The 15,675-nt window shown below is 35.2% G+C and overlaps 1 protein-coding gene across 7 annotated transcripts in view; it reads right to left on the reverse strand.

Annotated features, from left to right (window-relative positions):
• The window catches only part of CUL2 (cullin 2), a 50,577-nt gene that overhangs the window by 17,681 nt on the left and 17,221 nt on the right, over positions 1-15,675 (reverse strand). For all 7 annotated transcript variants that reach the window (XM_039338564.1, XM_039338563.1, XM_039338565.1 and 4 more), the window contains 6 exons: positions 14,087-14,194; positions 10,858-10,917; positions 10,060-10,188; positions 9,873-9,959; positions 8,403-8,555; positions 5,878-5,955 (listed from right to left, as the gene is read on the reverse strand). In XM_039338564.1, coding sequence (XP_039194498.1) covers positions 5,878-5,955; positions 8,403-8,555; positions 9,873-9,959; positions 10,060-10,188; positions 10,858-10,917; positions 14,087-14,194 — 615 coding nt within the window. The remainder of the gene's footprint in view (positions 1-5,877; positions 5,956-8,402; positions 8,556-9,872; positions 9,960-10,059; positions 10,189-10,857; positions 10,918-14,086; positions 14,195-15,675) is intronic.

Raw genomic sequence — 15,675 nt, forward strand, 5'->3', positions numbered from 1 at the left:
CCCACTGACATTATGCCAGCCACATTTGTACCCCAGATTGGTTTAGTAAGGAATTTAATGGAGACAAGAGAAATTTTGGGCAAAATTCTTTGGAACCTGGTAGCCTCTTCAATGTTTTAGACAATTATTTCCATATTAAGCTTCTTTGCAACTTTTTGTAATCAGGTATCATCCAGATGTATCTGAATTGCAATTCTTACGATTGCATTAGATTGTAGAAGACATTAATAGGAAATAAGTTTCTTTGAATAAAGTTTTTAGAATAAGTAATATACCTATTCAAGCTATTAGCATATACATATACATACATACATACATACATACATATATACATATATGTTTTCTGAGGTTTTCGCGGGTGTTTGTATGTAGGTCTTTGGTTATTCGGGTTTTCTCCCGTGTAAAATTGGAAGTGTCTTGGCGACGTTTCGACGAAGTCCCATTTCTCATCTTCAGGTGTTTTCAGAGAATTGCTGCCCGAAGCTGAAAACACCAGCCTGAAGATGACGAATTGGACTTCGTTGAAACGTCGCCAAGACACTTCCAATTTTACGCGGGAGAAAACCTGAATAACCAAAGACCTACATGTATGTATGTCCTTAATGGTTGTAAAGATATGAATCCCAGGCATATTTGTTTTTAATGATGCAATCCTCGATCTCCAGGAAGGTTATAAACTAGTTATTTATTGTTAAAACAGTATTTAAAACAATAAAAAACAGTTATATACAAGGTTAAAATAACTTAGCTTTCGCTGGTCCTCTGCCAGCGTCCTCAGAGTGGGGCTTAGGGGTGGGGAAGTTTGTTTTACTCTCCTGCCGATCTAACTGCCTGCTCATTGTCCACGTGATGGGGCCACTCTTCCTGATTGCCTGTAACTGCCTTAACTGTTCCGCTGTCTCTTTCTTGCACTCCAATTTTGCATTTTTCTGCTCTGTTACCCTTGTGCCGCCTCCTCCTCTCTGCGCTGTTATTACCAACACTCCCTCAATCCCTCCTCTCTACTCAATGTAAGTTGTCCTCTCTGATCCAGCATCACACGAGTCCTGCCACGGAGTTCCTCCTTTTTATTTTCCATGTTTCCTGCCATTTTTGCATTCCATGGCAGTTACAGGCAATCAGGAAGAGTGGCCCCATCACGCGGACAATGAGCAGGCAGTTAGATCGGCAGGAGAGTAAAACGAACTTCCCCACCCCTAAGCCCCACTCTGAAGACGCTGGCAGAGGACCAGCGAAAGCTAAGTTATTTTAACCTTGTACATAACTGTTTTTTATTGCTTTAAATACTGTTTTAACAATAAATAACTAGTTTATAACCTTCCTGGAGATCGAGGATTGCATCATTGAAAACATATATATACATATATAAGTCATTTAAAAGGTTTCATGTAATATATTTCAGATAAATTTGCTTTCCTTTTATAAGTATTGTTCTGATTTTTAGGTTTTGGTTAACTAGCTTCAAAAGCATGATGCCTTTTGATTTAATCATGACATTTTATTAGTTGGATTACAAAACTTTTCATAATTCCCTACATTAATTTTTCACTATACATCAGGAAATTCAGAAAATATTTAAATGAAGAGTTTGTATTACTCATTCCAGATTATATGGCATACCTCTATAGTAATGATTATTTTTGCAAATGTTGGAATCAAGAAGGCACTGAGAAACTCTAAGAGCTGAGAAAGGACCTACCTTGGGAAGTTAAAATGTTAAGTCTGAGGATGGTATGTTATAGGAACATAAATAAATACGCTAGAAATTGATGCAATATGGTACTAGTTCTACTATTCCTGTCCACTGTTTTTCATTCTCTAGTTAACTACCATCTATTCATTAGGACCTGCAATTCTAGTATCTGTATTTTTTGAATATCTAATGGAAATTCAGTGGAGTTGCAGGCTTAGAGCAACATTTATGCCCTTGAGATTGTCAGATGACAAAATTGTCCCTCTCAGAATTTTCTCAGCATTTAATTATCTATATTATTTTGCAGGTGCTTCTTTTATGAAAAAATTGGATACAAAGTTGATAATGACCAGTGCTTTTTTTGTAAAAAAAAAAAAAAAAAAAAGTGCCAGAACTCACACACGTCATACAACCTGCCTTGCGTATTCTACAAGGTTCTATCCAAAAAAGGTGCTGGAACTCCGTTCTGGGCGTTCTATAACAAAAAAAAGCCCTGATAATGACCAACTTCTCCTTTTTATTCTCCTCCTCTCTTTATTATATGATTGGCCACACAGGCAGTCAGATGTTTAAACTAGATTTCCGATTTTTATTCGCCTATAAAGTCCTTCCCAGGGACCTGGAATAGGCAGATGTTGTTGTTTGATGATGTTATAGATGTCATCACAAGGTGTAATCTGTTCCAACTTTGGTTTAGACATTAAGACACTAGACAAGAAACCATCTTAGCCATGAAAGCCAGCTAGATGATCTTGGTCCAGTTACTCTCTCTCAGCCCAACCTACCTCAGAGGATAGTTGTTGTGGGCAAAACAGGAGAAAGAAGGAGTACTATTTATGTTTGTTACCTTCAGTTATTTATACAAGTAATAAAGGTGGGATGGAAATAAATAAATAAAGCTGCCTTTTGCAATTGATGGCACAATATTCCTACATTCATTGTGGCTTGGATGCATGATTTGCAGTTTTAAACTTTTCAGTCTCCAATGCAAAACCTCTAACAGGTAACAACCAAAAACAAAAAAGAGAAAAGAACATACATGTTGAATTGATCATCAGGAGTGGAAATGATTTTTAAGCACTGCTATTATGGGACAGTTTTATTCCTCACCAGTCAACTGGTCTTCTCAGCTAAACTCATCCTTAATTGGTTCTGGGAGGCATGATGAGTATCAAAAATGATGAATACCAAATGAATTTTTCTCACAAGGAATAATGTGGTGAGTCACAAGACAGCCAAAACTTACAAGTTCTAGCTTATGCATTGAGCTAACTAACTAACAATGAAAACTAATCTCAGTGGCAAAGCACAGACCCTTCTCTGCCTAATTTACTGACCTTGAGATTACTAGAAAAGATGAAGCTCTTAAAAGAGAGGATGAGATAGAGAAAAAGCCGAAAGAATGAATTATGAGAAACATCCTTGCTAAAAAGAAAAGCTGATTCTGACAAGTTCATGGTCAAAGAAACAGATTTATCACAAAAAAGTTTTATGTTTCTCTGACTAATTAACTGTAATGGAAATAAATTTAAGACAAAGAAAGGAGGATACATTTTTTCAGAAATCTGAGGGAAGGCTAGGGCAAGATATACAGATATAGGGCTTCCTTTAAATTGTCATCAATTTAAGCCAAAGATCAAAGGCTTCTTTCTTGATCCTGGCAAATTGGAAATAAAATATTAACTTGGGCTAACAGCTGACTGAAGGAATATAAGAATTGTTTCAAATAGTTTGGAACTTTTCACAAGTTTATGAAAAATGGAGACTATGAAGCAGAAAAGAGAGAGAACTGTTTATTTAATGTTGAGGAGCCTTGTTAGGACAAATCACAAAGCAACAAAAAACATGAATGGGTGTTTCAGAAACTATAGAACTATAGAACATAAAATATTGTTAGAAAAACCACTCCACAATAAAAAATACTAATAAGTAGATATTAGCCAAGAGCTTGATATATGAAGTCTGAATTATAAAAATGGTAAAATAGATGTGAAAGAACACCTTCAAATGAAGATCTTTCATGAAAGGGAAAAAAGCCAGAACTATTCCTATACAACAAAGATTACAAAAAACTGATGGTAATGGTTAAGGCACCAGGCTAGAAAGCAGAAGACTGTGAATTTTAGCCATGAAAGCCAGCTGGGTGATCTTGAGCAAGTCACTCTCTCAGCTCAACTCACCCACAGGGTTGATGTTGAGAAAATAATAGGAGGAAGGAGTACAGTATTAAATATGTTCACTGCCATGAGTTATTTCTAAAAATAATAAAAACGGGATACCGATAAATAAATAAATATTTCAGGAGAAAAGTTTATCTCTCCCACATACCAATGTCCTTACTTTAGTATACACAGGTATAAACATATTCCTTAAAAGGGGATGTATGTGGTTTCCCTATATGAAATTTGACATTCTGTAGAATTTAATATCTTTAGGAAAGAAATATGACACTATGAAAGGCAGAATCCTGAATTCAATAGCCTAGGGTAAACTATAAGCACTCACCCTTGTAATTTATAGAAATAGTAGAGGCTGCCAGGCTTTACAGCTTATAAAGACAGAGAAAATACAGTCTGCCAGAGTACCAAATTAATGCTATGAACATAACTGGATGAACTGAAATCCCATGATCATAAGGATATATTTACAAAAAGGATATGTATATTAAACATGTGGATCATATTAGCAACCCAGGCTCCTTGTATGCTTTAAATTATTATTATTAATTCACTGCTAACAATAGTTAAACCTTTGCAGCAAAACATGAGATATTTTCTTCTGATTAAACCCAAAAATTGTTGAGCAACAATGAAGAGATGATTGAAGAAAACAATGGGAAAAAAATGAACTCTAAAAGGCTGATAGTCAAGAAAAGGCATATTATGGTCAGAAACCAAGAAAAAAAAGTCTTGCTAAAAAGAAATGGCAAGATAATTAATCTAAGAGCGTAAAGACTCATTCAATATTCCGATAATCAAACCATAAGAGTACCATACCCGCTTTATGGAACATTCCTGCCCCCTCTCCCAATTGATATCGTAGTAGGTTCCGTAAGTCCTTGAAGATCTGTCTATATTTTAAGATGGCTCCATTGTTAATATTTACTTTCTCCTACTCCTAGTGGTTTATGTTTTTTTTAAAAAATGACAGTTTAATATTTTTAATAATGATTGTTTTTTTATATTTATTGCTTTATTTAATTGTTGTACATCATGTAGAGTCACTTTTTGTGAGATGGTCAGCTATATAAATTTAATAAATATATTTATTAAAAGTTACAAATACCATGTGCGTCATGGTAGTTAGGAAAATACCTAGCAAAAGACATGTATAGTAAGATATAAATTAATCTTGTCAAAGGCAGTTTGTCCTAATAGATATTCAGAATTCTTGAAAATTACCTTAACCAGAAAGACTATTTAGCCTTACCTCATAAGTCAGTACACCTGCCTTGTTTAGCATTACAGAATAAATTGTTGGCAAATTTTCCTCAGTTTTAATAGGATTTTCACTCAATAGAATTTGAAAACTGAGGAACGTTTGCTTATGATTCATTCTGTAATGCCAGACAATGTTCAGACTTCTACCTTTCATCTAGCACAGTGTTTCCCAAACTTGACAATTTTAAGGCATGTGGACTTCAACTCCCAGAATTCCACAGCCAGTGTTGCTGGCTGTGGAATTCTGGGAGTTGAAGTCCTCATGCCTTAAAATTGTCAAGTTTGGGAAACACTGCTCTAGCACAAGGAAACCTATAGAATATGTAAGGATATTGGTTTGGACTATTATATTATAACAGGGATCTTCAAACTTGGCCCTTTTATGACTTGTGGACTTGAACTCACAGAATTCCTCAGCCAGCATCATAAAAGGGCCAAGTTTGAAGACCCCTGTATTAAAAGAATGATACGCTTGCATCACCTACATCTTAAAGAAGACATACGGATATTAGAAGTACTTTGTAAAGAACCTTCCCCAATGCTGATACTCTCCAGATATGTATACCAACTCTGACAATTCTCAGCAAAAACCACAAAGGTAAAATGATAATCCAGGTATTAAAACTGAAGAGGGTTGCTGTGATCAAGCCAAAAGCTATCTTAGTTACATATTCAGTTCAACTTTTATTTCTGCCCAGTCATTCCTAAATTGTTGAATCTGCAATAAATCTCCTACTAACCTACCATCTGCACACTTTTTTCCAGTTCCTGAGGAATTGCAAAGGTAGATGAAGGCGCCTGGGTCAAAGGCCATGCCCCAGCCTAAAAAATAACCATATTAGCATTTTATTTTTACACCAAAATTATGTCATTCAAAATATATATATATATATATAAAGCAGCTGTCATCTTTAAAAACAAACAAACCAAGATCCAAGTATAATCATAGGAGCAGAGCTGTGAATAACATTATTTGAAATGATAAAGCACAGAAATCCATGGAAAGCTAAATAAAATCTCCTTGGTTGACCATGGTTCCTGATAAATTCATGAACATGTCTATGTCAATAATATTGGAAACAAAGCAAAATACTACAAAAAGACATTCAACAAATTGGCTTTAAAAGAAAAAGTAGGTTTTAAGTGGGTAATAATCAAAATAGCAGAAAGGGCCCAGGTTCTCCAGCTCTATTCTTGGCAAAGTCAAGTGTTCGGGGTACAATCACACAATTCCTACAGGCTGAAAATTATATCCATTTCCCTACTGGCTGCTAAAAGACTTTATTATTCTATTTTTCTCACCAGATTCTTCAAACAGTCACAAATGCAAAGCATTTAATTGAGCTTCTCATTTTGAAAAAAAAACAGTCATGGACAATATGAAAACGGGCACTTTAGCTGGTGCTTCCAGGCATGTTACAAATATCCTACAAGAGATTTTGGGCTGCTGGTGTCTGAGAAGACTTCTTTTTGCAGCATCCCATCATATTCTTGAAGAATTGCCTCTGACTCATCTGTACAGATGCTACTGGGTTAACATTTTTTGTGAAAAACGTTCTATGTTAATGAAGAAATTATATAAAATATAAAAAGAAATTTAGGTATAGGTAATCCTTGACTTACCAAAATTTCTATTGCTAAGCGAAACATTTGTTAAGTGAATTTGCCCCTTTTTACAACTCTTTCTTTCTTTTTATTAAAAGTTTTACAAATTTAATACAATATAACCCAAATCCCTTCCACCCCTTCCCCCCCTCCCCCACTTCCCAGAGCTGATTACAGGGTAAAAAATAAACAAACATAATCTAACTAACATTACCCGACTATACTATCAATCAAATCCATAACACACTTTAACTCCTTTTCAAAACAAGTGTTAACAAATTAAAAACAAAAATAATAATATAATTAAACCATAATACTAAAAATAATATAAATTCAACCATATTGAACTATTAAAAATAATCTAAAATCTACTCATAAGCAAGATAATACTTTTCAGTCTCATATTTCTTTTGAATATAATCAATCCATCTTCTCCAAACTGAAATATATTTTTCTTGTGAATTGGTCCTTCAAATAGGTGGAAATTTTTGCCATTTCTGCTAAATTAGACACCTTAACTATCCATTCTTCCATAGTAGGCAAAGAGTATTTCTTCCAATATTGCCCCACCGGTAATACAACTGGTGGGGCAATATTTACAACTCTTTCTTGCCACAGTTGTTGAATAAATCATTGCAGCTATTAAGTTAATGACAGTTGTTAAGTGAATCTGGTTTCCCCATTGATTTTGCTTGTCAGGTCACAAAAGATTAGATTATTGTGGGACACTGCGACCATGATAAACGTGAACCGGTTGCTAAGTGTCTGAATTTTGATCATGTGACCATGGGGATGTTGTAATGGTCGTAAATATGAAAAATGGCCATAAGTCACTTTTTTCAAAGTCGTTGTAACTTTGAATGGTCACTAAATGAACTGTTGTTAAGTTTAAGACTACCTGTACAAGATTACAAAATATTCAGGACCTACATTCAATGAATATTTGCTCTGCATTGTATGTTACGAGCAAACTTAGGAAAATGTAATGTAATCAAAATGGGGGCTATCAATCAATGTTCGTAGATGCTGACAAAATGCCTTAGAAAAAAATAAATTGAAGACAGAGGAGAAAAAAAAAACAGCCCTAAGATTTATTCTGTTCAGTGGCCATAAAAAGTTGAAGGTTGTCTATAACAGAGGTCATTAAGTGAATTCAGCGTTTCCACTGACTTTGCTTAGTGTGGAAGCAGGTTGGGAAGTTGTACACGGGGAAAAAAAAATCACCTGACATCAGGACACTGCAACTGTTGTAAAACACATGCTGGTTGCCAACCCTCCAAATTTTGGTCACTTGAATTTGGGGACATTGTGACAGTCGCAAGTGCAAGGACCAGTCATAAGTCACTTTTTTCAATGCCATCATAACTTCAAACAAGCACTCAATGTATGCTCATAATTTGAAGACTATCTCTATGAACGTGCTTTTTTTTCCTCCCCTTTTTATTATCATCAGAATTAAGGTGTGTGTGTGTGGAGGGGAAACTATCTAAGGCGTTTTCATAAACTATTTTCAAGTCCTGTGTACCGATCGCTGCCTTGGTAGTGAACCTTCTCTCCTTAATATCTGAAGACCTCTTGCACTTGTTCTTGTACCATCAATATTATACACTTAAGTGTGGACACACACAAATGAAAACACACAGAGATAATTTCCTTTTCAGTACCTGAAGAACATATATCTGAAAACTAATTCCCAAATCTACGACGGTGTCTTGATTTTTTATGAAGTTGTTGAATTTGTTGTTAAGATCTGCACTAACACTCATGTCTGTATACATTCGATGGAGTTTGCTAGTGAACTCATAACCACAGGCTTGCTGTAAAACAAAAGAACACGCACATGCCAAATTTGTAGCTTGACACTGACAAAGATGTAAGTATTAGGTGAATTAATAGCCTATAACACCATAACAAATGTATTTGCTAGTTGTATTTATCCAAAAGGTAAATGTGTTAAAAGACAGATACTTTTGAAAGAAGCTATTTCTGTCTTATGGAGAATGAGGACCTTAGAAAAAATAGTGTGGTATCAAACATGATTTAATAAATATTCTACAAGCACATTAGTTTTAATCTTTAATAACAATAAATCTAACCATACAAACAAAAAGCTCTTATTTTTAAAAGTAAGAATGCAATCAGAAAGCAAAAAGTTTAAGAAGCACTGCTGTATATCATACTGACACTGAATAAATTAAAAATGAAAAGTTACTACAGGTAGTCCTTGGTTTAAGGCCATAATGGAATCTGTTCATTATAGCTGTAAGTTGTAACAATCATAAAGCAGGCCACCATATAACTTTTTGTGGTGGTGGTCAAGCAATCTCTACAGTCATAAGCCCATTGTTTGTTGTGGGCCATTTTTGCCAAAAATAGCCATAAATGTGGTACATTGCTGAAACCTGACATCCAGTCAAGTGACAACAGGGTTGGTCAAAACTGTTGTCAGAACTGAGTCGTAAGTAATTTGGGGGTAGGGCTGTCATAACTTCAAGGACTACCTGTATTCATGAAAGCCAGCTAGAGGCACTCAGCTGGAGAGTATCTATATTACTGCACAGAATAATTGAACAGTGAGCTTCTTTGTTCTCATGCCTCAAACCTTTTTTATTGTTCTATAAGTAGTGTAAACAAGTGAAGAAGTGCATATTACGAAGAGAAATAAACATTATGAAGAGCATAGCCAATCATCCCAGTTCATGGATTTAGATTCCTTCTGAAACTTTCATCTATTCTATTAGGTAGAACCAATTTACAGGAGACTCTGGTGATGGTCTGTGTACTCTATGTAATAAAAGTTCTGTGAAGATCATCTCCTAGTTAACTGAAATTTTTTTTTAGCACACAGCTTTAAATCAGGAAATCACTATTTTTCTTACATAATCTTAGCACCACCTGCAGGTTCTCTTCTTAATATGCAATTTTCAGCTAGTTAATTTTCAGTACAATTTTCTAGGTGGAAGACAACCAGAATTTATTAATTGTATTGAATATAATTATATTAACGGCCTGAATAAACAGCTCACCATATTGTTAAAAACTGACTTGCAATCAGGTTAGTAACTGTTTATAACATGAATAAATTTAAGCACCAAGAAAAGCTGGGTTTATTGTACCAATAAACTAGTATTTACCTTTAATTTGTTAATCATAGCTTCTTCGGAATCCATGGACATTGATAAACCATGTATAAGCCTTTTTGCCAACATCCTGGCATAGAACTATAGTTAAAAAAAGCAGAAGTTCAGATTTCCTTGCATAACAAAAGTATTTTCCAAGAGGAAAAATAAAAGTACAGTAATCTTCCGTAGGATTGTTTACCTTTTGAAAAACATCTTTGTCATCAATGTACTTGAAAACTGTAATGAAGCTTGTAAGTTTGTCTTCCACTTCATTTTCTGTCATGCCTTTTGCTGATTTTTTTAGCAAATTGTCACAATATTTGGCCAACTCAAGTTAAGGAAAAAAAAAGAATAGTCATTAAGGCAAAAAGCAATCATTATGACGACAATTAACTAGTGGTAAGCAACTTAAGTGATGCAATCAAATGTGGCATAGTGAAGAAATTGTCTAAGTTAAAGGAAATTACATTTAATTTATTTATATATTTGTTCTTCAAACTTACATGTCATTTCATTTGCAAACAGACTCTATAGATTGTAATCAGACCATAATACTTCCTAGAAAAGCCAAGTTTTAATAGCTTTACTAATTCCAGCAGGACCAGGGTTGGCCTCATCTCAAAAGCATAGAAATGGGACAGTAATGGAAAAGACCTGGGTTGATGATCCCTGGTGGAAACACTTTTTTAAGAATAGGAACCTGAGTAGATCCTCCATTTGTTGGATCAGTAGATACTGTTGGAAGCAGATACCGGATTCTGAGCTTTGTAGGACTTCAAAGTGACAACCAGAATTTGACCTGCATCCCAAAGCCATCTGGTATTGCAGGCAATTCCTGCAAAACATCTGTCATCCAGACAAACTAAGCTACAGCCGTAACAATTCTGGTCACCATTTTGGAAATTTTCATTATTTGTTTGCTTGCAGAAAACCCTACAAAATATTATCTGGTATTCTCCACTTAAACTTAAGCATATAAATAGTATTTGACACTTACCAGTTCAGGAGCTTTGCAGATAGACTTTGGTTCCCTATAGTTCACTACTGATGTTAAAGCCTATTTAGGAGCGCAAGAAAAATAACTTTTATAAGGTATGCAAATGTCATAGCATTGACCACACATAGGTAAACAATACCTCTGAGAATAAATTCTCGCTGACATGGGAGAACTGGGGTAACGCTATGATTGGGGAAGTTGGATTATGAATAGAGAAATTCATATTCAAGTTGATACTCTGAATCAATCACTACCTCTCAGCCTACTCTCTACCCTCTCTACCCTATCTGTATGATAGTCTACGATGGCAGAGACACCAATGTATTAATTGCTTATTGAATTTTAACACTGAACATGGTTTCTGAAATTGACTTGTAAATACCATGTGCTGCATTATTTACAAAATTTTTAGTAAGATAAAACAGTGGACTAGATTATGAACTTTAATTATACCAGTGCTTGGTGTAGGACGAGGATACATGATATCCCCTGGATTTAATGTCTTATGGACAAATTGCAGGGGCAATAGGGGCTGCACTCATTTGATACAGGAATACATGTATTTTTGTATGCAGATGCTGCTGCATTACTGGCTGTGAAACCAAATGATATGCACAATTGTTAGGCAGATTGCACGGTACAGTAAAGAATATTGATCTGAAAATTAATATAAGAAGGGCAAGTTGGATTAGATGTCTGCATATAAATGAGGAAAAACTAAAGGAGGAATTTGTCGACATTAAGAGTATGTTTACTAAAAATAGAAAAACAGATAGAGAAATATACAGTATGTATATTCATAATTTTGTCAATTGAAATTTTGAAGCAAGAATAATGGTGTCTTGCTAAATTAAAAATGGCATGGTCACTAATTACTACTTTTGCCCTAGTGAAAATTACTATTTAATGGACAATTTGTAAGCAGAAAAACCACACCAGCAAACAATGCTGCCCCTTTCCTCTCAATAATTGTTTAACTCAGAAATATGTTAATCTCTCTTAATTTAGATACCCTTTTCTGCCATGAAGCTGGATTGCTAATTGGCTAATGCAAAGAATCATCTTGACTGATTGAACTTGGAGATAACTTCCAAACCCCATTTAGCAAAATATCAATAAAATTGGAGCAAGGAAAGGGGAAAGTTTTTTTTAATAATATTATGCCTAAGAACTCAGCGGTAGTCTGTCCCTCCTACTTCATGGGAGATGCAGCTGAGTCTATGTAACTCTTCTTAGCATTACTAAATTAAAAGAAGTTGCAGAAATCATATGTCTATAATGATATCTGTTTTTTTTATAGGCCACACTTTTGGTTGGCTGATGAATCCGTCTGGAATTTCCTTATCCCATGGAGTTTTACATATGGTTCCTTAGTCAGGGCTCATCTGTTAACCAGAGTGATAGCTACAAATAAGTGACTTCATTTTTATCCTGTGACCAGTTACAGCCTAATTGTTTCCTTATGGGCTGGAAAGTTTAATATTTATTGTTTCCTACATGGGAGTGCAGCTAAAATCTGTCAAGCCATTTTCAGAGGATTTTAATGACTTTAGCCAGGTAGCCAAGCTGTTCATATGCTTGAAGTAGGTTTTATCTTCTTTTGTAGTGTGTAATTAAGTGGGAGTAAAAATAGCCCAAAGCAAATACATTCTTATTTAAGTATGCATCTGTTTCTAAGCTTTGCTCGTCCTCTTGAAAGCACAGCAATATATCCTTTGGTTTAAAAAAGAAATCATATAATTGGGATGTCTGCTTTTTTTTTTTTAAAAAAAAAATCTTAGGTCACATTTTCTTTTTATGGATACCAAACAGGATGGAGAAGTTCTAAGAGATAGTAATGGGTTGGGTGTTTTTTTTTTTTTTTTTTTTCAAAAAAATGTGTGGATTTCAACTGCCAGAATTTTCCAGACTCTGTATCTGTACATCTTAAAGTTTCCAGGTTTGAAAAATATTGTTGTACATGGCAGTATATGCTTGTAAGGAAGAATAGTTGTCCAAAAAAAAAAAAAAAGGAGGGGAGAATGGCAGCTTAATTCTTCCCACTCTCTAATCCTGAATGGCGGCAGGGAACATCCGGGGAAACATAAAATGAAACTGAATGCAGGGAGAATAGGTCAGGATATCTATTTGATAAAGAGTCAAGGGCAAGAATGCTGCATAAAAGCAAAATGAGAGAACAAATGAAAAGGATTTGGAAGAAAGAGAGAATGAGTTCAGGGGGAAAGGGAAGTCAGACAAACATCGTTAATGGATGGAATTGAAGAGATTCCCAGAAGAGAAAGGTGTGAAAAGAACAAAGGAGACAGGGATGGAAGCTCCAAAAAGGTGTCTCAATGATACATGTCTGCTCCCTCTTAAAGAAACCACACCTTTCTGCCACCTGCAGGACATTCATGCACGTTCCAGGAAAATACCCATGTGGCCGAAAGGAGACGGACAGAACGTGACAAACTTCTTCTACTCTGTAAGGGCTACTGTAACTCAAACAATGAGAGAAGCAGCCAGCACGTCCATCCAAAGAACCTTTTCTATTTCAGAATCCAATAGCTGCAAAGTATGGAGAGGTATGAAAAAATGAGGTTTTGCAAGGAAGGGGAAATTAAATGGAATTAAGTTTACTAAAGTACACTTCTTTCCCTCCCCCCTTTTTTTCTTATCTCACGATCTCAAGTTTCTTTCTTTTTCTATTTTTTTTAATGCTTTTCCAAGTTTTGCAAAACACTGCTTAACTTGAAAAGGATTAAGAATGGGAAGTGCATAAAAGAAGTGACAGAAATCTAACCCAAAATAATAAAGCCCCCACTTCACTGTTGCTGTTTAAGATTGTCATTCAATGGACAAATTAATCATCTTCACAAATTAAGGAGTGTCTCAGGGCATCTTTTAAGATCCCATTAAAAAAAAAAGGGATTTGGTATGAATAATCAAAAAGGGTGAAGTCTGTTTCAACTCAAGCTGAGGAATCAGTGGAGCCACCCAAAGTTTTCTTTACAACAATGTGAAAAGGGTTTGACGCTGCTCTTTCTGATTTTTTTTTTTAAACAACCTCTTAGCCTTGCCAACCACTATAGCATTCCATAGTGGTTTTCTGTCAAAATACTACCCAGGCAACCCTGCTTACTTCCAAATAGAATTAATTTCCATGAATTTGTTCTAAATTTGTTCATTTCTAATTCAATCCCTATGTTCGTCACTACTTGGGTCTGTGTACTATTTTCATTGGGCTCACCTTGTCAAGGGCACTCATAAAACGCTGGTCACCATTCAAAACAGTATTTATGAGCTGAACAAATTTACTGTGTACTTCCAACACTGATTCTACAAACTGAGTGGGCATCTAAAGACAAAAACCAAACAGAGTAATAAAAACAATTCTGTAACAATTCTTAGCAAAATAATTTTGCTAGAAGGAAAAACTAAAAACACTGCCTAAACTCATATCCTGTTAAAAGTATGAATCTGTAAAAGAATAATATAATTCTCAGAATATGTTTGCTGTCATCAATTTACAGCTATTAACCTAGATTTTTTATTACACAGTACACTCCTGATGTTTTGGAAGTCATCTCCCTCAATTCCCAGTTCATTGAGCCTTCCAAGTTAAAATTCAATTCATCTGAATGGAGGGAGGATGGTTATTATTGCTAAGAAACACTGCCCAAATTTGATAAATGGGTTGATCATTGCTAGTTCTTTGTAGAAAAAGAACAAGCTCACTGGGCAATTCAAAATCTGTATTTTTTTTATTGGCAGATATATGAATACTAAAGGTCATTTAACAATCTTGGCGATTCCCAGAATTCAGGTTTAGCTAGATAGTTGGGAGGCATATAATCTTGGGCAAGGCCATAACTATACTTACCCATGCTTGATACTTTTGTTTATAGTGTATATTATATTTATAAACAGCCTTCCAGATGTGATGGGCTACAGATTTAGGGCAGAGTGATTAAATATGAAAATGGAGTTCTTAATGCTATCTGATTTCTTTTGCTTTCAGATATTTCATTCATTAACTAGGTAGCATCATCAGTGTGAACAAGTGTGGGGTTTGCACCCTGTTTTTATATAGTAGCTTGCCCGGCCTATGTTGGTGAGAGTACGGTTTTCACTTTAGAAGCTCCTTGATTAAGGTATTGTAATATAAGCTGTTTCAGTTAAGTGAGACAGAAAACCCGACTAGATGAGCAAATTCTGCTTTATTATAAAGCTACCTTAACAGCATTTTGCAAGTCTGAAGGCATAAATTTCCTGCTATCATTTTTAACCATCTGAACAATTAGGGCAAATCTCTCTTATATTTCTTCTTCTGATTGTTAATTCATTAGGGGCTCTTAAATCTCTTGTCTGATTGTTTCCTAGGTGATCATCCACACATTCCATTACATATGCAGAAGCTTGAAAATAGAAAACAATACCTTAATCAAGGAACTACCAAGAAGAAAGCTATACTCTCACTAACACTGGCAGGGTAGGCCACTGTTAAAAGCAGGGAGCAAACTCCACACTCACTAGCACTGGTGATGTTATCTTGTTGGGTAATGAAAGGTCTACAAGCAAACAACCAAGCTCAGAGAGCACCAAAGACTCCACAGTTCAACCCTGAGCTATAGATATTTTCTTCTATAAAATGGAAAATTTAATGCAATTACAAACGTACACTATGAGAAGGACTTTATTAAAGACCCAGGGTTAAAGATCCCGAGGTTGAGCTTGACTGTGGTTTAAATGCACGTGTCCGTGCTATTTTCTTGACCCCAATAGATAAATAGTTTAATGTTACTTTCTTCTGAGATGTTTCTTCAATGTCTCAGTCTT

Source organism: Crotalus tigris, unplaced genomic scaffold (assembly GCF_016545835.1).
Source record: "Crotalus tigris isolate CLP2741 ecotype Arizona unplaced genomic scaffold, ASM1654583v1 scf7180000017710.2780689, whole genome shotgun sequence".
Taxonomy (NCBI): Eukaryota; Metazoa; Chordata; class Lepidosauria; order Squamata; family Viperidae; genus Crotalus; species Crotalus tigris.